We start from the raw sequence: 18,834 nt of genomic DNA, 5'->3' as shown, positions 1-18,834 counted from the left end.
TATTATTTTCTCCTCCTTTTAATAAAAAAATGAATATTTAAAGCAATCTTCATATCTTAATAATGAAGGCACGGGTTTTCCGTGACGGTAGTATTACGTGTTGCCCAGTCCCACATGTAAATGATTGATGATATTTTCACAATACTAGTTCCAGATTTTTTTTTAAAGAATCCGTAAGGGCATTTACCAACCTCGCCACCCAATTGTCTTCAGCTGAATAACATGAATCTATTACCCCCCCAAAAAATTGCCAACTATATATCTTAAAGAACATATTTCCAAAACGAGACACACCCAAAAACATTGCTGAACATTAGAATACTTCAGCTGTATCGAACAATTTAATTGGCCAGCTATTCTTGTTTATGCTTTCATTATCAGATATAGCCAAAATATTTTTTAAATGGTCAGATATAGATTCTACTTAAATCTATCTCTGAAATAGTTTCCAAAAAGGCAGCAAGTTTACAAAATTGATGAACTGGGCTCAAGAAGAGGGAATATAAATTTGTGAATGAAAGCACAAGGGCAATGTTCAAAACAAATTTGTCAAGATGATCAGGTTTGATAATATTTTAGTGATCAGCAGCAAACTTTACCCAGACATCTAAGCAAAAGAGAGCAATATATTCTCAAACTTTGAATTTAACAATTCTTCCCACTTCCAAACTACGAGCAAACATTATGAGGTATAAATTACAAGCTGTCTAGGTACGAATTATCCATGGGCAAAATTTTCACTGGAAAGCATTTTTTCCCATTACCATGCAATGTCAATATCGTGAATATCTACATGCTAAATGCCAAGGAACAAAACACACTTTGCTACAACTTTAAAAAAATCCAGAACAACACTGATCCTCCTCCCCTACTTCCCTCAACTGTACAAATACACAGGAAAGATGAATGTGCAGCCAGTCTTCAATGGAACAATGATATTTATCTCAAAATTAGCAAAAAAGTGTGTTTTAATATTACATTAGAATTACAGAAAAGTGGCCAGTCCACAATGTGGTAATCCTGGCATCACAGATTCAGTCATATAGCATGGTAGTCTAAATAATACATTTCAAGTCTATACTGACTATTAACCACCCATAACTGTACACCAATCCGATGTTGTTCTCCCAACAATGCCATCAACTCTTCTCAGATTCTACCACTCACCCACATCGAGCAGCAATTTATAGTGGCCAATTAACCTACCAACATGCACGTCTTTGGGATGTGGAAGAAAACTGGAGTCCCCAAAGGAAACCCATCATCAAGGAGAGAACATGCAATCTCTGGCAAAGGAGGTCAGAAAATTCATTAATTTTCAAAGATTACATCACAACATCCTCACCTCTCTTCACCCCAACGCATGTTATTTTACATCCATTATAGCAGGCATATCGCCTATCCATAATCAAAAGGAAGGCAACCAGATTTATTCCTATACTGGTGATTCCTGGCTGTTTCTTCCTCCAATTTGAAAATTACATTTTTGCTTTGTTTTTCTCTCTCTCTCTCACTGGTTACTTGTGGGATGCAAGTTCTCAATTCAGATTCCTGGCCAACCTTAAAACCTGGCAGCCCTTCAGCAGAGCAGTGTGGTGTCACAACAGCATGGTTATAGATTCCAACAGTTTCTCCTCTGAGTGAATGCCAGAGAAAGCCACTTTAACCAACTTTGTCAATAGCTTGAGCATGGAACAGGAACATATGCAGGGACCAGGAAAACCTCTTCTCATACAGACAGCTTCACAAGACATGCCTCCTGTGCCACAAATATTTATGACAATGACCCTAATTTAATGTTCTAGCCAGTCATTTGGGCTCATTATTGAAACTCTGCATAGCAATAATGCACTGTATCTTGAATACAACACAATGAATCATTAACTGATGCATTTGGCAACATAAAGCTCAGTGATGTTGTCTGATGATTCAAAACAGCTTTATAATATTAAAACCCCTCTTTTTTTTTCAATGGGCAATAGTACTTAAATGGACAAGTAGCCAATGCTGATGAATGCAAGAGATTATTTTCATTATTCTTATCAAATTTCCCATTCCTAAATTTCTGGAAAACAGATGGCAAAAATTAGTTCAGATGAACTATAACTTGCATGTTAATGTTTCAGGTCATCACGACGGCCCAGAAGATCATCGGCTGCTCACTGCCCTCCCTGGAGCACCTGTTCAGCCTACGCTGCCTCAGTAGAGCAGGCAAAATAATAAAAGATCCATCCCACCCCAGCCACCGTCTGTTTGTTCATCTGCCCTCTGGTCGACGTTTCAGGTCGATCAAATCCCGAACAAACAGACTTAAGAACAGTTTTTACCCCAGGGCCATACGAGAACTGAACACTACCTTCTGCACTAGGCAACACTGTTAAAAAATCTTTTGTACTTAATATAATTGTATTTATTTGTTTTTGCATTTATTGCATATATGTTTTTACGCACCGTCAGGATTGGCTATTTTTTAATTTCGTTGTACTCGTTGCAATGACAATAAATGAATATTATTATTATTATTATTATTATTATCAATTCAAATGTTCATTTGTGAGAATGGACAGGAAAGCAGTGACCGCTGATAAACAATCACAAAATAGAACTATCATTCATTACACCTGTTCTGTATTATTTCCGGTAAGCCAAACATTTTATGACAGAAATAAGATAGGCCACTAGCAGACTGCTCATTTCAGAAATTCCATTGCCTATTGGCAAATTGACATGAATATAATTTCTGAAAAAATTAGAATGGAAAAATTAATCCCCACCTGAGAGTCAAAAACAAAACCCATAAAATCCAGCAAACATTTGAAATTATTTCTTCTGCAATAATCCATGCCAGCATCCTTTACCATATTCCCAAGGTTTGTAAAATGTCCGACGAATCTGTTTCATACAAATTATACTCATTTTCCTTGTATCCCTCAGCTGTTTTAATATTTCTCCAACCAAAAGATCCTAATGATAAACAAATATTACCCCCATTTACCAAATTAATTCAGTGGTCAATATGACAATTAAAAGCAGGTTAACAGGATGAACACAGTACATCGGTAAACACCGAGAAAATAAAACATGCATAAAGACCTAAATATTAACAGATACACAGGCAAATTTAAATAATTTCCTCATGCAGAGCAAAGACATTGTTAGGTGCATTTGTCTACTACTATATTAAACAGTACATGGTAAGTATCTGATTAACCACATAATCAGCAAGTAAATTATAAATCACATTTGTCGTCAATTTAAGAATTGATGAAAATGCTTATAAAAAAACAGTTAAACACGAGTATAGTAAACAGTCTCTATTCAAAAGGTTTCCACACGCAGCATTCACAGAACCTGTCAGTATAACCTCCTGACGCAAATCCACAAGGCAACAAATCCAAGTATCCCTCGTTCACTGATCAGTTTCCCATCGTCAGACACCGGGGGGTTTTGCCATTGAACACATCCTTGTAATCCTCGGTTTTAAACTATGTGTACTGCTGGCTAATTCCAAACTTCCACAACTTGCTGTATGTATTTCTTAACCAACAACAACAGTATTCCAAAATGGCTTCCCTGTTTCCACAAAGCACGAAGGATTGAGAATCTGGTCCACCTACTTCCAATTAATGCTGTCAGTCAGGAACAACCTATAAAGCTATTGGCCATGAGAAACTACTTCAACCAACTGAAAAGACAATTAACTCTTTAGGATTCCAAACCAATTGCACGAATAAGAAAAAGGGAAAGACAGAGGGAAATACAGTGCCTATTGCATTGAGAATGCTAACAGCTTAATTGTTATACCGTGCTGATTAGCAGCAGACATTTAAGTGACCTAATACTTCCCCAGACAAGTTAATTACATTAATGGATTATGTGGTTATTCCAGGAACGTGCACTCTTGAACATTTGAGCCATTGTCCAAATATATTTGGATAAGGATAAATTTAAACAAATTGAAGCGTCCCGCTGGTTAATCATGTCCATTAATGATGCTGTACAAACTTACACAAATAGATTTTATAATTATAAACACTGACAATAGACAATAGACAATAGACAATAGGTGCAGGAGTAGGCCATTCAGCCCTTCGAGCCAGCACCGCCATTCAATGCGATCATGGCTGATCACTCTCAATCAGTACCCCGTTCCTGCCTTCTCCCCATACCCCCTCACTCCGCTATCCTTAAGAGCTCTATCCAGCTCTCTCTTGAAAGCATCCAACGAACTGGCCTCCACTGCCTTCCGAGGCAGAGAATTCCACACCTTCACCACCCTCTGACTGAAAAAGTTCTTCCTCATCTCCGTTCTAAATGGCCTACCCCTTATTCTCAAACTGTGGCCCCTTGTTCTGGACTCCCCCAACATTGGGAACATGTTATCTGCCTCTAATGTGTCCAATCCCCTAATTATCTTATATGTTTCAATAAGATCCCCCCTCATCCTTCTAAATTCCAGTGTATACAAGCCCAATCGCTCCAGCCTTTCAACATACGACAGTCCCGCCATTCCGGGAATTAACCTAGTGAACCTACGCTGCACGCCCTCCATAGCAAGAATATCCTTCCTCAAATTTGGAGACCAAAACTGCACACAGTACTCCAGGTGCGGTCTCACCAGGGCCCGGTACAACTGTAGAAGGACCTCTTTGCTCCTATACTCAACTCCTCTTGTTACGAAGGCCAACATTCCATTGGCTTTCTTCACTGCCTGCTGAACCTGCATGCTTCCTTTCATTGACTGATGCACTAGGACACCCAGATCTCGTTGAACTCCCCCTCCTCCTAACTTGACACCATTCAGATAATAATCTGCCTTTCTATTCTTACTTCCAAAGTGAATAACCTCACACTTACCTACATTAAACTGCATCTGCCATGTATCCGCCCACTCACACAACCTGTCCAAGTCAACCTGCAGCCTTATTGCATCTTCCTCACAATTCACACTACCCCCCAACTTAGTATCATCTGCAAATTTGCTAATGGTACTTTTAATCCCTTCGTCTAAGTCATTAATGTATATCGTAAATAGCTGGGGTCCCAGCACCGAACCTTGCGGTACCCCACTGGTCACTGCCTGCCATTCCGAAAGGGACCCATTTATCCCCACTCTTTGCTTTCTGTCTGTCAACCAATTTTCTATCCATGTCAGTACCCTACCCCCAATACCATGTGCCCTAATTTTGCCCACTAATCTCCTATGTGGGACCTTGTCGAAGGCTTTCTGAAAGTCGAGGTACACCACATCCACTGACTCTCCCTTGTCAATTTTCCTAGTTACATCCTCAAAAAATTCCAGTAGATTTGTCAAGCATGATTTCCCCTTCGTAAATCCATGCTGACTCGGAATGATCCCGTTACTGCTATCCAAATGCTCAGCAATTTCGTCTTTTATAATTGACTTCAGCATCTTCCCCACCACTGATGTCAGACTAACTGGTCTATAATTACCCGTTTTCTCTCTCCCTCCTTTCTTAAAAAGTGGGATAACATTTGCTATCCTCCAATCCACAGGAACTGATCCTGAATCTATAGAACATTGAAAAATGATCTCCAATGCTTCCACTATTTCTAGAGCCACCTCCTTAAGTACTCTGGGATGCAGACCATCAGGCCCTGGGGATTTATCAGCCTTCAGTCCCATCAGTCTACCCAAAACCATTTCCTGCCTAATGTGGATTTCCTTCAGTTCCTCCATCACCCTAGGTTCTCCGGCCCCTAGAACATTTGGGAGATTGTGTGTATCTTCCTCAGTGAAGACAGATCCAAAGTAACGGTTTAACTCGTCTGCCATTTCTTTGTTCCCCATAATAAATTCCCCTGCTTCTGTCTTCAAGGGACCCACATTTGCCTTGACTATTTTTTTCCTCTTCACGTACCTAAAAAAACTTTTGCTATCCTCCTTTATATTATTGGCTAGTTTACCCTCGTACCTCATCTTTTCTCCCCGTATTGCCTTTTTGGTTAACTTTTGTTGCTCTTTAAAAGAGTCCCAATCCTCTGTCTTCCCACTCTTCTTTGCTATGTTATACTTCCTCTCCTTAATTTTTATGCTGTCCCTGACTTCCCTCGTCAGCCACAGGTGTCTCTTACTCCCCTTAGAGTCTTTCCACCTCTTTGGAATAAATTGATCCTGCAACCTCTGCATTATTCCCAGGAATACCTGCCATTGCTGTTCTACCGTCTTCCCTGCTAGGGCCTCCTTCCAATCAATTTTGGCCAGCTCCTGCCTCATGCCTCTGTAATCCCCTTTGCTATACTGTAATACCGACACTTCCGATTTTCCCTTCTGCCTTTCCATTTGCAGAGTAAAACTTATCATGTTGTGATCACTGCCTCCTAATGGCTCTTTTACCTCTAGTCCCCTTATCAGATCAGGATCATTACACAACACTAAATCCAGAATTGCCTTCTCCCTGGTAGGCTCCAGTACAAGCTGTTCTAAGAATCCATCTCGAAGGCACTCTACAAACTCTCTTTCCTGGGGTCCATTTCCAACCTGATTTTCCCAGTCTACCTGCATGTTGAAATCTCCCATAACCACCGTAGCATTACATTTTTGACACGCCAATTTTATCTCCTGATTCAACTTGCACCCTATGTCGAGGCTACTGTTTGGGGGCCTATAGATAACTCCCATTAGGGTCTTTTTACCCTTACAATTTCTCATTTCTATCCATACTGATTCAACATCTCCTGATTCTATGTCACCCCTTGCAAGGGAATGAATATCATTCCTTACCATCAGAGCAACCCCACCCCCTCTGCCCACCTGTCTGTCTTTTCTATACGTTGTGTACCCCTGAATATTCAGTTCCCAGCCCTGGTCCTCTTGTAACCATGTCTCAGTGATCCCTACAACATCATACTTGCCCATGACTAACTGAGCCTCAAGCTCATCCACTTTATTTTTTATACTACGCGCATTTAAGTACAACACTTTAACTTCTGTATTTACCTCCTCTCTCACATCGTTCACAATTGGCCCTGCCCTTAATTTCTTTTCCGCTCTAGAACTTCTGTTCCCATTCTTCCGAGAGTCTTTTGCAATATCTCCTGTATTCCCTTTGACCTCATCTTCATATTCACAATTTGTTAACCCCTCCCCCCCCACTACTTAGTTTAAAGCCACAGGTGTCACACTAGCAAACCTGCCTGCCAGAATGTTTGTCCCCCTGCTGTTAAGATGCAACCCGTCCCTTTTGTACAAGTCACCCCTAGCCCAGAAGAGATCCCAGTGGTCCAGAAATCTAAATCCCTGCTCTCTGCACCAGCCCCTCAGCCATAAATTCATACCCTCTATCTCTCTGTTCCTGGCCTCACCAGCACGAGGTACCGGTAGCAGTCCAGAGATAACCACCTTCGACGTCCTACTTCTCAGCGCTTTTCCCAACTCTCTAAACTCCCGCTGTAGCACCTCCTTCCTCTTCCGCCCGACGTCATTCGTGCCCACGTGCACAACGACTTCAGGTTGATCGCCTTCCCTCACTAGGATTTTCTGAAGCCGGTCTGTGATGTGTTGAACCCTGGCACCAGGGAGGCAACAGACCATCCTCAAGTCCCTCCTGCTGCCACAGAATCTTCTGTCCGTCCCTCGGACTATGGAGTCACCGACCACTACGGCTCTTCCAGACTTCGGTCTCCCCTGTCGAGTATCCTTGCCAACAGGTCCGCCACTCGGACTGGAAACGTCTTCTGCCCCGACAGTTCCCAAGAGGGTATACCTATTTGCAATAGGCACAGCCACTGGGGTCTCCTGTAGTCCACGTCCACTCCCCCCTGAAACAGTCTCCCACCTTCGCTCGACCTGGACCCTTGGCGTGACAGCCTCACAATAGGTCCTGTCGAGGAAACTCTCGCATTCTCGGATGGCCCTGAGGTCATCCAACTGCCTCTGCAACTCCACCACATGTTCCAACTCTTAGAAGCATTATGATAGTCATTTACATGTCTTCTTACTTTCATTATTTCTTAATCCCTTTAAAATATTGAGTTTACCTGGAACCCAAGACATATTGAAAATGATGAATATTAGTTTAGTTTTAGTTCAGAGATACAGCATGGAAACAGGCCTTTCAGCCCACCGAGTGCATGCCTACCTGTGATCACCCATGCAGTAGTTCCATCCTACACACTGGGGACAATTTACAAAAGCCAATTATCTTACAGACTTGCTATCTTTGGAATGTGGAAGAAAACCAGAATACCCGGAGAAAACTCACATGGTCACAAGGAGAAATTACAAACTCTGTACAGACAACACCCGTAGTCAGGATCAAACCCAGGTCTCTGGTGCTGTACGGCAGCAACTCTACCACTGTGCTAGCCTTCGCTCTTGTTTAAAAAGATTCTGCAGAATTGCGGACACCGAAAGCTGAAAAATCGCAAGAAACTGACAATCTACATTAAGAGTTTATACAAAGATAGTGGATGCATTGGTTATAATTTTTCAAAATTTCCAAATGACTTCTGAGAATTAGAGTGTAGCACAAACTATGACAAAGGTATAAGAAGTTAGAGAACTTAGTAACATGGTGTCAGGACAACCTCCTCTCCCTCACCGGGACAGGCAGCATCTCTGGAGAGAAGGAATGGGTGACGATTCGGGTCGAGTCCCTTCTTCAGACTCTGAAGAAAGGGTCTCAACCCGAAACGTCACCCATTCCTTCTCTCCAGAGATGCTGCCTGTCCTGCTGAGTTACTCCAGTATTTTGTGTCTACCTTCGATTTAAACCAGCATCTGCAGTTCTTTCCTACACACCCCTCTCCCTCACGTCAGCAAGACGAGGGAGCTAGTTATCAACTTCAGGAAGCATGGTGGGTTACATGCCCCAATCAGTGTCAATGGTGCTGAACTCAAAATGGTGGAAAGCTTCAAATTCCTTGGCGTTAATATTACCGACAATTTGTCATGGACCAACACATTGATGCGACAGCCAAGCAAGCACACCTATGCCTCTACTTTCTTGTGACATTGTGGAATAGTGGCAGCCATGACAAGAGCTCTCCACGTGTCACTAATGATATTACACTTTTATCAAGGAAGTTGTGAGAACTTCTTCAAACTTTCTTCTTTGTACACATAGCATCCCTTTCCTTAGAATAGTGTTTTAGCCCAATGGAGCCAGCTGTGTGTGATTAGTGCCTTAATGCTAGGTTGTCAACCTGGGAGAGGATGATAAATTGGTTTATTGGACCAGTGGATATGATAGATTCTGATGGGAGAGCATTGGTGGTAGCTTTCCAGTGCCTTGAGTTGCTTCCTGTAGATAATTCAAGTCTCCGAAGGGCAGACATGATTGGTGCCCAGTGCAACCATGGGTTTAATGCCAGACTTGAGGTCAGCCTAAGGTAATAATCAATTTTGACATTTACGTCTACCGTCATTACGTGGTGGTTCCCAAGTTCTGGGAAGTGATCCACATTTTCCAAGGCCTCACCATGAAACTTTACGGTCATGTACATAATTTTCAAAGTGATTACAAATTGTGTGCTGTAACTCGAATCTTTGTTTTTTCTTCTCATATTGTTTTTAATTTCCTCTGAAATTTCTGATGCAATTACATTCACATCTTTTTTTGGGGATGTGTGCAGCCACTCTGAGAAAAGAGGAAGAGGCCAGGAGAATGGGACAAAGGGCATGTAAACCTACACTAACATCATCAAAAGCATTTATTATTGTATGTTAATACTATTTAACAAGTTGATTGATCACGTTAATAAAGGCATTCAAGATTACTAACAATCCAATCAGAGCACTATACACACAAAGCAATTACTTTTTGTGGGGGTTTTCAGTATACAGATCTATAATTGCACATTGGTGATGCTTTCAATTGTTAATTTAATCTTTTGTGTTGTAACTTGAGACTATGTATAAGAAATACATCCAATGATAGCTCGAGCGAGTTGATCCATTGAGTAAGTCGAGTAACTCAGGTAGATATATACACAAAATGCTGGAGTAACTCAGCAGGTCTATATATATATATATAAATATAAAGTACGTAATACATAATACTAACACAGCTATCTCATTCACCAGAGGTGGAAGCAACTTACTATATCATATCATATCATATATATACAGCGCGAAAACAGGCCTTTTCAGTCCACCAAGTCCGCGCCGCCCAGCGATCCCTGCACATTAACACTATCCTACACCCACAAGGGACAATTTTTACATTTTACCCAGTCAAGTAATTACCAATTTACTATGGTGCACAGAAGTACATTTAAAAACCACCAAGATTTCCTGTTGCTCAATATTTTCAGTTAGTACATACTATTTCAAGTCTCTAGTCTGCTTAAATCTGGTGCTCTTATGATATACCCCAATGATGGACAAAAGAGTCAGCTTGGACATGGTGGGCTGAAGAGCCTGTATCTGTGCTGTATAATTCTATGACAATGAAATGCCAAACTGACAATTACCAAGTACCCAACAGCGGAGGTGACAGTTTGCCACCATGAACCTCAAGGTTACTAATGTTACAAAAGCCACAAGATTAGACCATCTGTCAACTCTAACAGAATAGCACAATGTTCCGAGGACAAAATTAAAACAATACAATTTATCCCTGGGCACACCTACTTACCACAGTATTGTTTGGCCCATTTTAATTTAAAATGTACAATTCTCCCTGTGATTTATCTAGATGCAAGTGAAATGAAATGGTTACCTTAAAACTAAAAGATCCACATAGTATTCATTGCATTTATCTACTAATTCTACATCTGAGCCAATTTCAAAACCTCTGCAATATAAACTTTAATTTCTGTCATTGAAGCTTCATAATTTCAATTATAAAATCAATTTTCATTTTTGTGTATTGTTCCAATGCCCAGATTGATAACATTTGATTGATCACAAAGTATAAATAATTGCAATAGCCAGGTGACAGTGACGGTGCTGGATCGAAGGGCCAAATGGCCTCCTCCTGCACCTATTTGCTATGACAAGGCTACCTATCTGTCTTAAAACACAGTAGCATAGAAACTAACTATTTCTTACAAAACAAAAGCACAATTAAGTTTATTGCTCTTTTGCACAAAACAATTCATAATGGAAAATAATTTAAATAAATTCAAATATAAAAGCTGTGTGATTTTCTCTCTTTGTCTCACACAGAAAAGAGAGCACCAGAAATCCGAGCTAGCAGAGCTATTAACAGAATGACAATACAAATCATAAAATGCAAAGGGAAACACAAAGTGTCAGGATGTGCCCAACAGTCCTGATCTGCAGTCATACATTTAGTGAATGATTTTCTTTATTCTATACTCACTAATTGCCATAATTTTCTTCAAAAGGGGTTTGTTCATATTTTCTTGAACTGCCCCTCAGTTCATTGCCCAGATGACATCAGTATTACTAGCTTGAAAAAAACCTTGAATGTAAGAAAGTGTAGAACAGGAATTCCTTAAGTTAGGTCATTCAAACCCGGGAAGCCTGTGTTCTGTGTTCCAAGTACTAAATTAAAGCCTCAAAGATGATTGTTTCCAAGTTTTACTGTCAATTACAAGGTCACACCAGCTACAAAGTCCCTCAAATTCCTTCAGTCTTGTGACTTTTCAGTCCCTTTTGTCCGATCTCCTCCAACACTGTCCCCACAACCCACACTACCAACAAAACATTACACACTTCCACCTGGCCTCTTGAATAACTCCAATAATCGCAGGCCACGGCTTCAGTGTCAAAGTTACAAATCTCTGCTAACCAAGAGTACTTGAAAACATGATTATTCTGGTGAAATAGAAAGTACACTAAAACTAAAACTCCAAGCAACAATCTAGCATCACATTTTGGCAAGAATACTGTTTTTTATTGTAGCACTATAAATCTAGATCCATAGTGAGCAGTAGCCAAAACTAAACAAGAGCTGCCAGTCACAACTGACTATATCTGACTGCAACAGATGTCAGTGCCTACACTAAGAAAGCCCATAGATACTCTCCCGCTTTCAAACAAATGCCTGGCTGACACTACTATACTATTCACCAACGTCAAACAGTTGGTGTTTTAATTCATCTTCATTTTAAGCACATGCTAAACAATTCAGCAGCATATTCTAACTATGTTCCTTTATTGGGGTTGGGGAGTAAGGTCACTCAGAGGGGAGAGGGATGGGGTGATGTTGGGTGGTGAAGAATCAAATGCCCAAACATAAAGCAAATAAATTGCAAAGTTCAAACTTGATAATGGAACACTGCTCTCACTACAGCTAAATACATTGGCAGTTGTCAATTCCCTTCACCCATAAATTAAGAATGGAGTTAAAGGAACTGTTGAACAAGCCACCTGGCACTGTACATCAGACACAACGGCAGTGACAAGAGGGGAAAAAAGCAATTACGCATACAAATCCACAAAAATGTTCAGTTTAAAATCAAATAAATTACTGACTCTTTAGAACTACCGAGTTGGCTTAAAATTATAACAAAATGAGATGAAAAGGAATTAAGACCAGTTTTCAAAAGCTCACGGATACAGATGCGATTTCATTGTATTGTGCCTCGGCTACTAATATTTTTATGTTCCCATTTTGGCAGTTAGATTCCAGAGCAGGGACTGTATGTTTGTCTGAACCCTGCAGCAGTTGAAAATGATTCAGAGTAACTCTTTCCAACTGTGAACAATCGCCGAGAGGGGAACCGCCCATGCAACATGTTTGTCTTCTGACTTATTCTGCGTTGTCCCATAATATTCTTTGGAACTTAATATTGTAAAAGCAACATTAGCTTGTAGGTTTAAAAAACTACCATTGATCTGGGGTTCCATTATCAAGTCATTTTAACCCACCATTGAAATTTAGCCTTGTTTACCAAGGCAAGTAAAGCAGCTCGGGTTACATATTATAATGCTCACTTTATTCACTTCAGCATACTCGATCAAATTAGTGTCCCAATATCAGCGTTAGGACAGTTAAATGAAGCTAGATACTTTTCAACCCATTTTTTTTTCCCAAAATAAAATTAAACTAAGATGAGATACATGAATAAAAACTGTTTACAAAAACCAAAACAGAATTAGTCATGGTAACCATCTTGAATACACTTTTTTGTTACACACACTCTTAAAACGTTAAACATGAACATGTGGAGAAGCTGAACTCGGCAATAAAAGTGTAATTTGAAGCTGAAGAAAAGTAGGTTTGTCTAGTCATGATCCACACTAGGTATACACATAGTCCCAAACTGTTAACCTCGACTCTATCCTAATGCATCCCATTTTGCATAGCATCTGCATTCCATCATATTTCCAGCTAAATTTCCTTGCAAAAACTTTAGAATTCCCACAAATTAACAGTTTGCAATCACTTCCTCACCAATTTCAACATTGAGAGTTGAAAAAAAGTGAAGCACTCATTGGATTCTATTTACAATTCAGTTTTGTTGGTAATATTGATACACAAAATAACAAACATCATAGAAATAACAATCATAAAAATATCAGTTATATCCCACTAAATTTCATTTATATAACAGCTTCAGCAGGATACAACAAGAGGCTTTATACAAGTGTGATTGTGAAAAAATTCTCACTGTTCTGCTGAAGGAAACCTTAGAGCTGATAAGGAATGTCTGTGAGTTTATCCACTTTGGTGGTAAGAATAGGAAGGCAGAGTATTATCTGAATGGTGTTAAGTTAGGAAAAGGGGACGTACAACGAGATCTGGGTGTCCTAGTGCATCAGTCACTGAAAGGAAGCATGCAGGTACAGCAGGCAGTGAAGAAAGCCAATGGAATGTTGGCCTTCATAACAAGAGGAGTTGAGTATAGGAGCAAAGAGGTTCTTCTGCAGTTGGACAGGGCCCTAGTGAGACCTCACCTGGAGTACTGTGTGCAGTTTTGGTCTCCAAATTTGAGGAAGGATATTCTTGCTATTGAGGGCGTGCAGCGTAGGTTTACTAGGTTAATTCCCGGAATGGTGGGACTGTCATATGTTCAAAGACTGGAGCGACTAGGCTTGTATACACTGGAATTTAGAAGGATGAGAGGAGATCTTATCGAAACGTATAAGATTATTAAGGGGTTGGACACGTTAGAGGCAGGAAACATGTCCCCAATATTGGGGGAGTCCAGAACAAGGGGCCACAGCTTAAGAATAAGAGGTAGGCCATTTAGAACGTAGATGAGGAAAAGCTTTTTCAGTCAGAGAGTTGTGAATCTGTGGAATTCTCTGCCTCAGAAGGCAGTGGAGGCCAATTCTCTGAATGCATTCAAGAGAGAGCTAGATAGAGCTCTTAAGGATAGTGGAGTCAGGGGGTATGGGGAGAAGGCAGGAACGGGGTACTGATTGAGAATGATCAGCCATGATCACATTGAATGGCGGTGCTGGCTCGAAGGGCCGAATGGCCTCCTCCTGCACCTATTGTCTATTGTCTTTAAGGATGGGGAAGAAGGAAGGGTGCTATTCCAGAGCTGTTTGTGACTGAGGGTACAACCGCCAATGAAGAAATAATAAATTGCAGATGCTGCTTTACAAAGAAAACTAAGTGCGGGAGTAACTCAGCAGGTCAAGCAGCATCTCTGGGGAAAGTGGATGTAGTGACGTTTCAGGTCAGAAAGACCCTAACCCAAAATACCCCCAATCTGCATCCTCCCAAGATGCAACCTGACCGGTTGAGTTACTCCAGCACTGTGTTGTTTTGTACAACCGCTAACGATGAAGCAATGAAAATTGCAGACACACAAGGTCAGGACTTGAAAGAGGAATATTCAGTGGATTGTAATGGGCAGACTATGGGCAGGGCAAAAAAAAGAGGTATTGGGAAAAACCACTGAATGCCAAGGAATTCCATGACAGCTGAAAGTAGGGCCACGAACATTGGAATAGTCAAGTTTAAGCCTCCAAGGGTCTCAAAATTGAAGCAGGGAGAGAAAAGGAGTTTTGATGTTGTCATGTTCCTCCAGCCTTTGAATCCACTAAAGGTGGAGTGGAGACTGATTTAGGGGCTTGAGAAATGAACAAACAAAATCCATCTTTTCCAAAGCTGTCATGTTGACATCTCTTTTGGTTGAACATGTTTTCTTGGATGACGTTTGGAAAAAGAACCTTGGCTTTTCCTCAATATAATATGGTGCATTATAAGATTTAAATTCTTGATAATGCATAACAATACCAAGTCCTAGATCTGTAAAAGCCTTTTACTGATGTTGCAACCTCATGTGCAAAGTCATCTTGTCAGTGCTTGGTATTCCATTTCTTACATAAGTTATCTTTATCATGTCTCGTGAGCTTTATAGCTTGGATCAGGCCATAACTTGGTCAGGCTGCTCCAAAGTTAATGTTTGAAAGACACTAGCAGCTGGGATTATCACCATAACCTTTCACAACCTTCAGAGGAACCCACAAGGGCACAGAAAAAAACATGCAAACTCTACACAAACAGCACCCGGGGTTACAACCAAACCCCAATCTCTGGTGCAGAGACAGCAGCTCTGCAAGCTGCCTCAGTTACCTTGAACTATAAACCAATTCAGGATGTTAAAGACAATGTTACATAATGTATTTCCTTTCCTACACCTTGATGTCTTACAGATGCTGACAGGCGCAAAGTAACCATTTCCCCTGCTGAAAGCAAGATCAAATCTTTCCAGTAACCAATGCAAACATTTAACGATGAACAGAATTTCGACAGAACAGTGCAAGAGCCACAGTGGTGGGTAGAGTGTCCGAGACACCGTGCTGGAAAGGTGTGAGGAAGCAACGGCCCAGTGACAGGGTAGCGCAGGCAACAGCGATCTTTGAGGAGTGCGGTGGGAGGGCAGGTTTGGTGACAGCTAACAATGGTATTGGGGCCAAGGACCCCTAAGGATTGAGAGATTGGGCGAAGTGTTAGTCAACTGGGGGGGGGGTGGAAAGAAATTGGACGAGATAGGGGTTAATCTCAATGGCAGCAGGTGGACCCCAGGAAGTGGTGGGGGGAGGGGGAGAACCCAGAGAGGGAGGGACCCCATGTTGGGGATCAGAGAGTAATCCTCAGAATCTATGGGGCAGCACGGGGACCTCGAGGGAGGCAAACCCCTCGGAGAAGAGGTGAACCTCTGGGTGAGGAGGGGGTAGGGGATAAATCCGGGGGGGTAGAGCAAAACCTTTTGGGGAGGACCCCAGGGGTGATCAGGGAGTGAACCCCAGAGGCAACAGGTGAACCCCAGTAAACGGAGGGCAGGGGAATGGATTCAGACCCAAGAGTGAAGAGGTGGAGTCGATGGTGGAGCTCAGGGGAGGGGCAGGAGCATTGTTGTCCCCAAGCTCGGGTGGACCCCAGGGTGGTTGTGTATGGGTGGGGGTGCGGATGTCCCCAGGGTGGGGATGGGTCAGGAATGTAACCCTTGGGTTGGAGGCATCCCCCCCCTCTCTCACACCCTTCCTCCCTCCACCCGAAGTGGGACGGGTTGTCACACCACTTGGAGGAGGGGGGGGGGGGACATGGACCCGTAGTCTAGACTCCCGGCGGTTGAGGACGTTGTCAGCTCCTTCTGTACCAAGGGTAGGCCCCGGGGGGGAGGGGGTTGAACGCTGGTCCACGGCCCCCCGGGGCATTGGTGGGTGGGTGGGTGGGTAAGGTGCTGGTTCGCTCCCTGCGCCTCCAGGCCCGGCCCGATCTGGCCCTTGTCATGCCCTGCATTCGCCTGCCTCCCTTCTTCTCCCTCCGCCCACCTACCTGAGCCGCCGTTCCCGCCACCAGCTGCGCCTCCCGTTTGAAAAGTTCCCGCTCGAGCGCGGCCGCCCGTCACTCCCGCGCATGCGGACGGAGGGGGGGAGGGGTGGAGCCGCGCCTCCCGTCAGTCACCCGCAGGGTTGCCAGGGAACGGCACGTGGCGCTGCTGCTCGACGGTGCCCGGGAACACCACGTGATGCGTTCACGCACAAGCATCACGTGGTACAAGCACCACGTGGTTCTGTGGCCACAGGATTCCCGGGCACGGCCCATGTTGCTGTCAATCACGTTCCCCAGGCACTGACTGCCAATTGCAATGGGCTGGGAGATCCTCTCTACAGTTGTGGTTGGCAATGTGGCATAGAAACATACAAAAATAGGTGCAGGAGTTATTTTGGCTACCATCCAGTCCACAGGAGCTGATCCAGAGTCGAGAGAATATTGGAAAATGATCACCAATCCACGATTTCTAGGGTACTCTGGGAGGCCCTGGAGATTTATCTGCCTTCAGTCGCAACTCTTTACCTAACACCATTTCATGACTAATATGGATTCCCTTCAGTTCCTCTCCCCCACAAGATCCTCAGTCCCCTAGTATTTCTGGAAGATTGTGTCTTCCTTAGTGAGCAGGAATGAAGCAACATCTGCAAACGCACATTTGCCTGGAATAAGACCAGTGCAAAGCTTGCAAAATCAACGTTTGTAATTTCTTTTTTCAACACACCCCCTTTCACACTTTAACCATATCTGGGGAAGGCGTGCCGGAAATGCAGCAGCTAAAGCAAATTCAAATATTCATGTGGTTGGGGTGGGGATAGAAATATCCTTTGCAGTACCACCCAAACACTTACCACCCTCAACAGCAGATGAAAATAATCTTGCTGAGCATTCAATTTTCAGGCATGTCCCAAATCATAAACTCTCCCACAAAGGCCAAGTACAACAATATCAGGGAAATCCATGTCGCAAACCAGTGTTCATTGGGAGTATTTGGCATTTAAACATGCTGAAAATTCATACTTAACAAATAGAAAGGATTGCAAACTGCATATTTCACTGTTGTCCCTTTATCTTACACCCTTTTGTCTCCTTTTCATCTTGAGCCTTTGTCCACACACCTGCCAATCAACCCCCTGTATCCACCTCCACCCTTTCTCCACCCTCCTACAATCAGTCCAAAGAAGGGTCCCGACTTGAAACATACTCCGGAGATGCTACCTAACCCACTAAGTGACTCCAGCACATTTAGATTTAGGTTCATTATTAACATGTGTGCCCAAGTACAGTGAAAAGCTTTGTTTTGCAAGTAGAGTGAAGGGAAAGATACAGAATGAGGAATACTATTCTCAGAGAGATGGCGCTAGATTTACAGGGTGGAAAACAGATGTAAAAGAATGGGGTGACTGTATTGATGACCAAGATGCCTTATCTACACCAGGTCCATTGCCTGCAAGTGGCCCATATCCCTCAAAACCATTTCTATCTATGTGCTTGTTCCAAATGTCTTTTAAATACTATTATAGTAATTGCCCAAACAACTTCCTTCTACAGCTCGTTCCATACACCCACCACCCTCTATGAAAAGTTGTCTCTCAGGTTCCTATTAAATCTTTCCCTTCTCGCCTTAAAACTAAAACCTCTGGTTCTTGATTCCCCTACTCTGGGCAAGAGCCATTAATTGTGTGGTGACCACAGGGACTTTTATTAATGAGGAACTGCAGATGCATCTCTGGAGAACAGAGGAATTAAGAACCTGAAATGTCACATATCATGTTCTCCAGTGATGCTACCTGACCAGTTGAGTTACTCCATCATTTTTTGCCTTTATGTAGTAAACCATCATCGACAGTTCCTTGTAGAATATGTAAACATATATATATATATAAATAAGATTCTATATATATATTCTTCAGAAAAAGGATCTCGACCTGAAATGTCCCCATTCCTTCTCTCCAGAGATGCTGCCTGTCCAGCTGAGTTTCTCCAGCATTTTGTATCCATCAACGGTTTAGAACAGCGTGTGTGTGTGTGCGCGTGTGTGCGTGTGCGTGTGCGCGTGCGCGTGTGTCTGCGCGCGCGCGCGTGTGTGTGTGTGTGTGTGAAAAAAAAAAGAAAAAAAAAGGTCATTTCATACACCCACCATCCTTTGTGTAAAACAGCTACC

General features: G+C 42.4%; 1 protein-coding gene across 4 annotated transcripts in view; it reads right to left on the bottom strand.

The window, feature by feature from the left end:
* The window catches only part of sun1b (Sad1 and UNC84 domain containing 1b), a 69,275-nt gene extending 52,478 nt beyond the window's left edge, over positions 1–16,797 (bottom strand). For 2 of the 4 annotated variants that reach the window (XM_078418100.1, XM_078418104.1), the window contains exon 1: positions 3,352–3,573. Coding sequence is in view for 1 of the 4 variants with exons in the window: in XM_078418099.1 (XP_078274225.1) it covers positions 16,674–16,756 (83 nt within the window). In the remaining 3 variants the exon portion in view is untranslated. Of the gene's footprint in view, positions 1–3,351; positions 3,574–16,673 lie in introns of those variants that run through there. The other 2 variants (XM_078418099.1, XM_078418103.1) reach the window with 2 other exon arrangements.
* Between the last annotated feature and the right edge of the window lie 2,037 nt (positions 16,798–18,834).

Source organism: Rhinoraja longicauda, chromosome 21 (assembly GCF_053455715.1).
Source record: "Rhinoraja longicauda isolate Sanriku21f chromosome 21, sRhiLon1.1, whole genome shotgun sequence".
Taxonomy (NCBI): domain Eukaryota; kingdom Metazoa; phylum Chordata; class Chondrichthyes; order Rajiformes; family Arhynchobatidae; genus Rhinoraja; species Rhinoraja longicauda.
The sequence above is the reverse complement of the archived record's forward strand: the minus strand, read 5'-3'. Positions and strand labels throughout refer to the sequence as shown.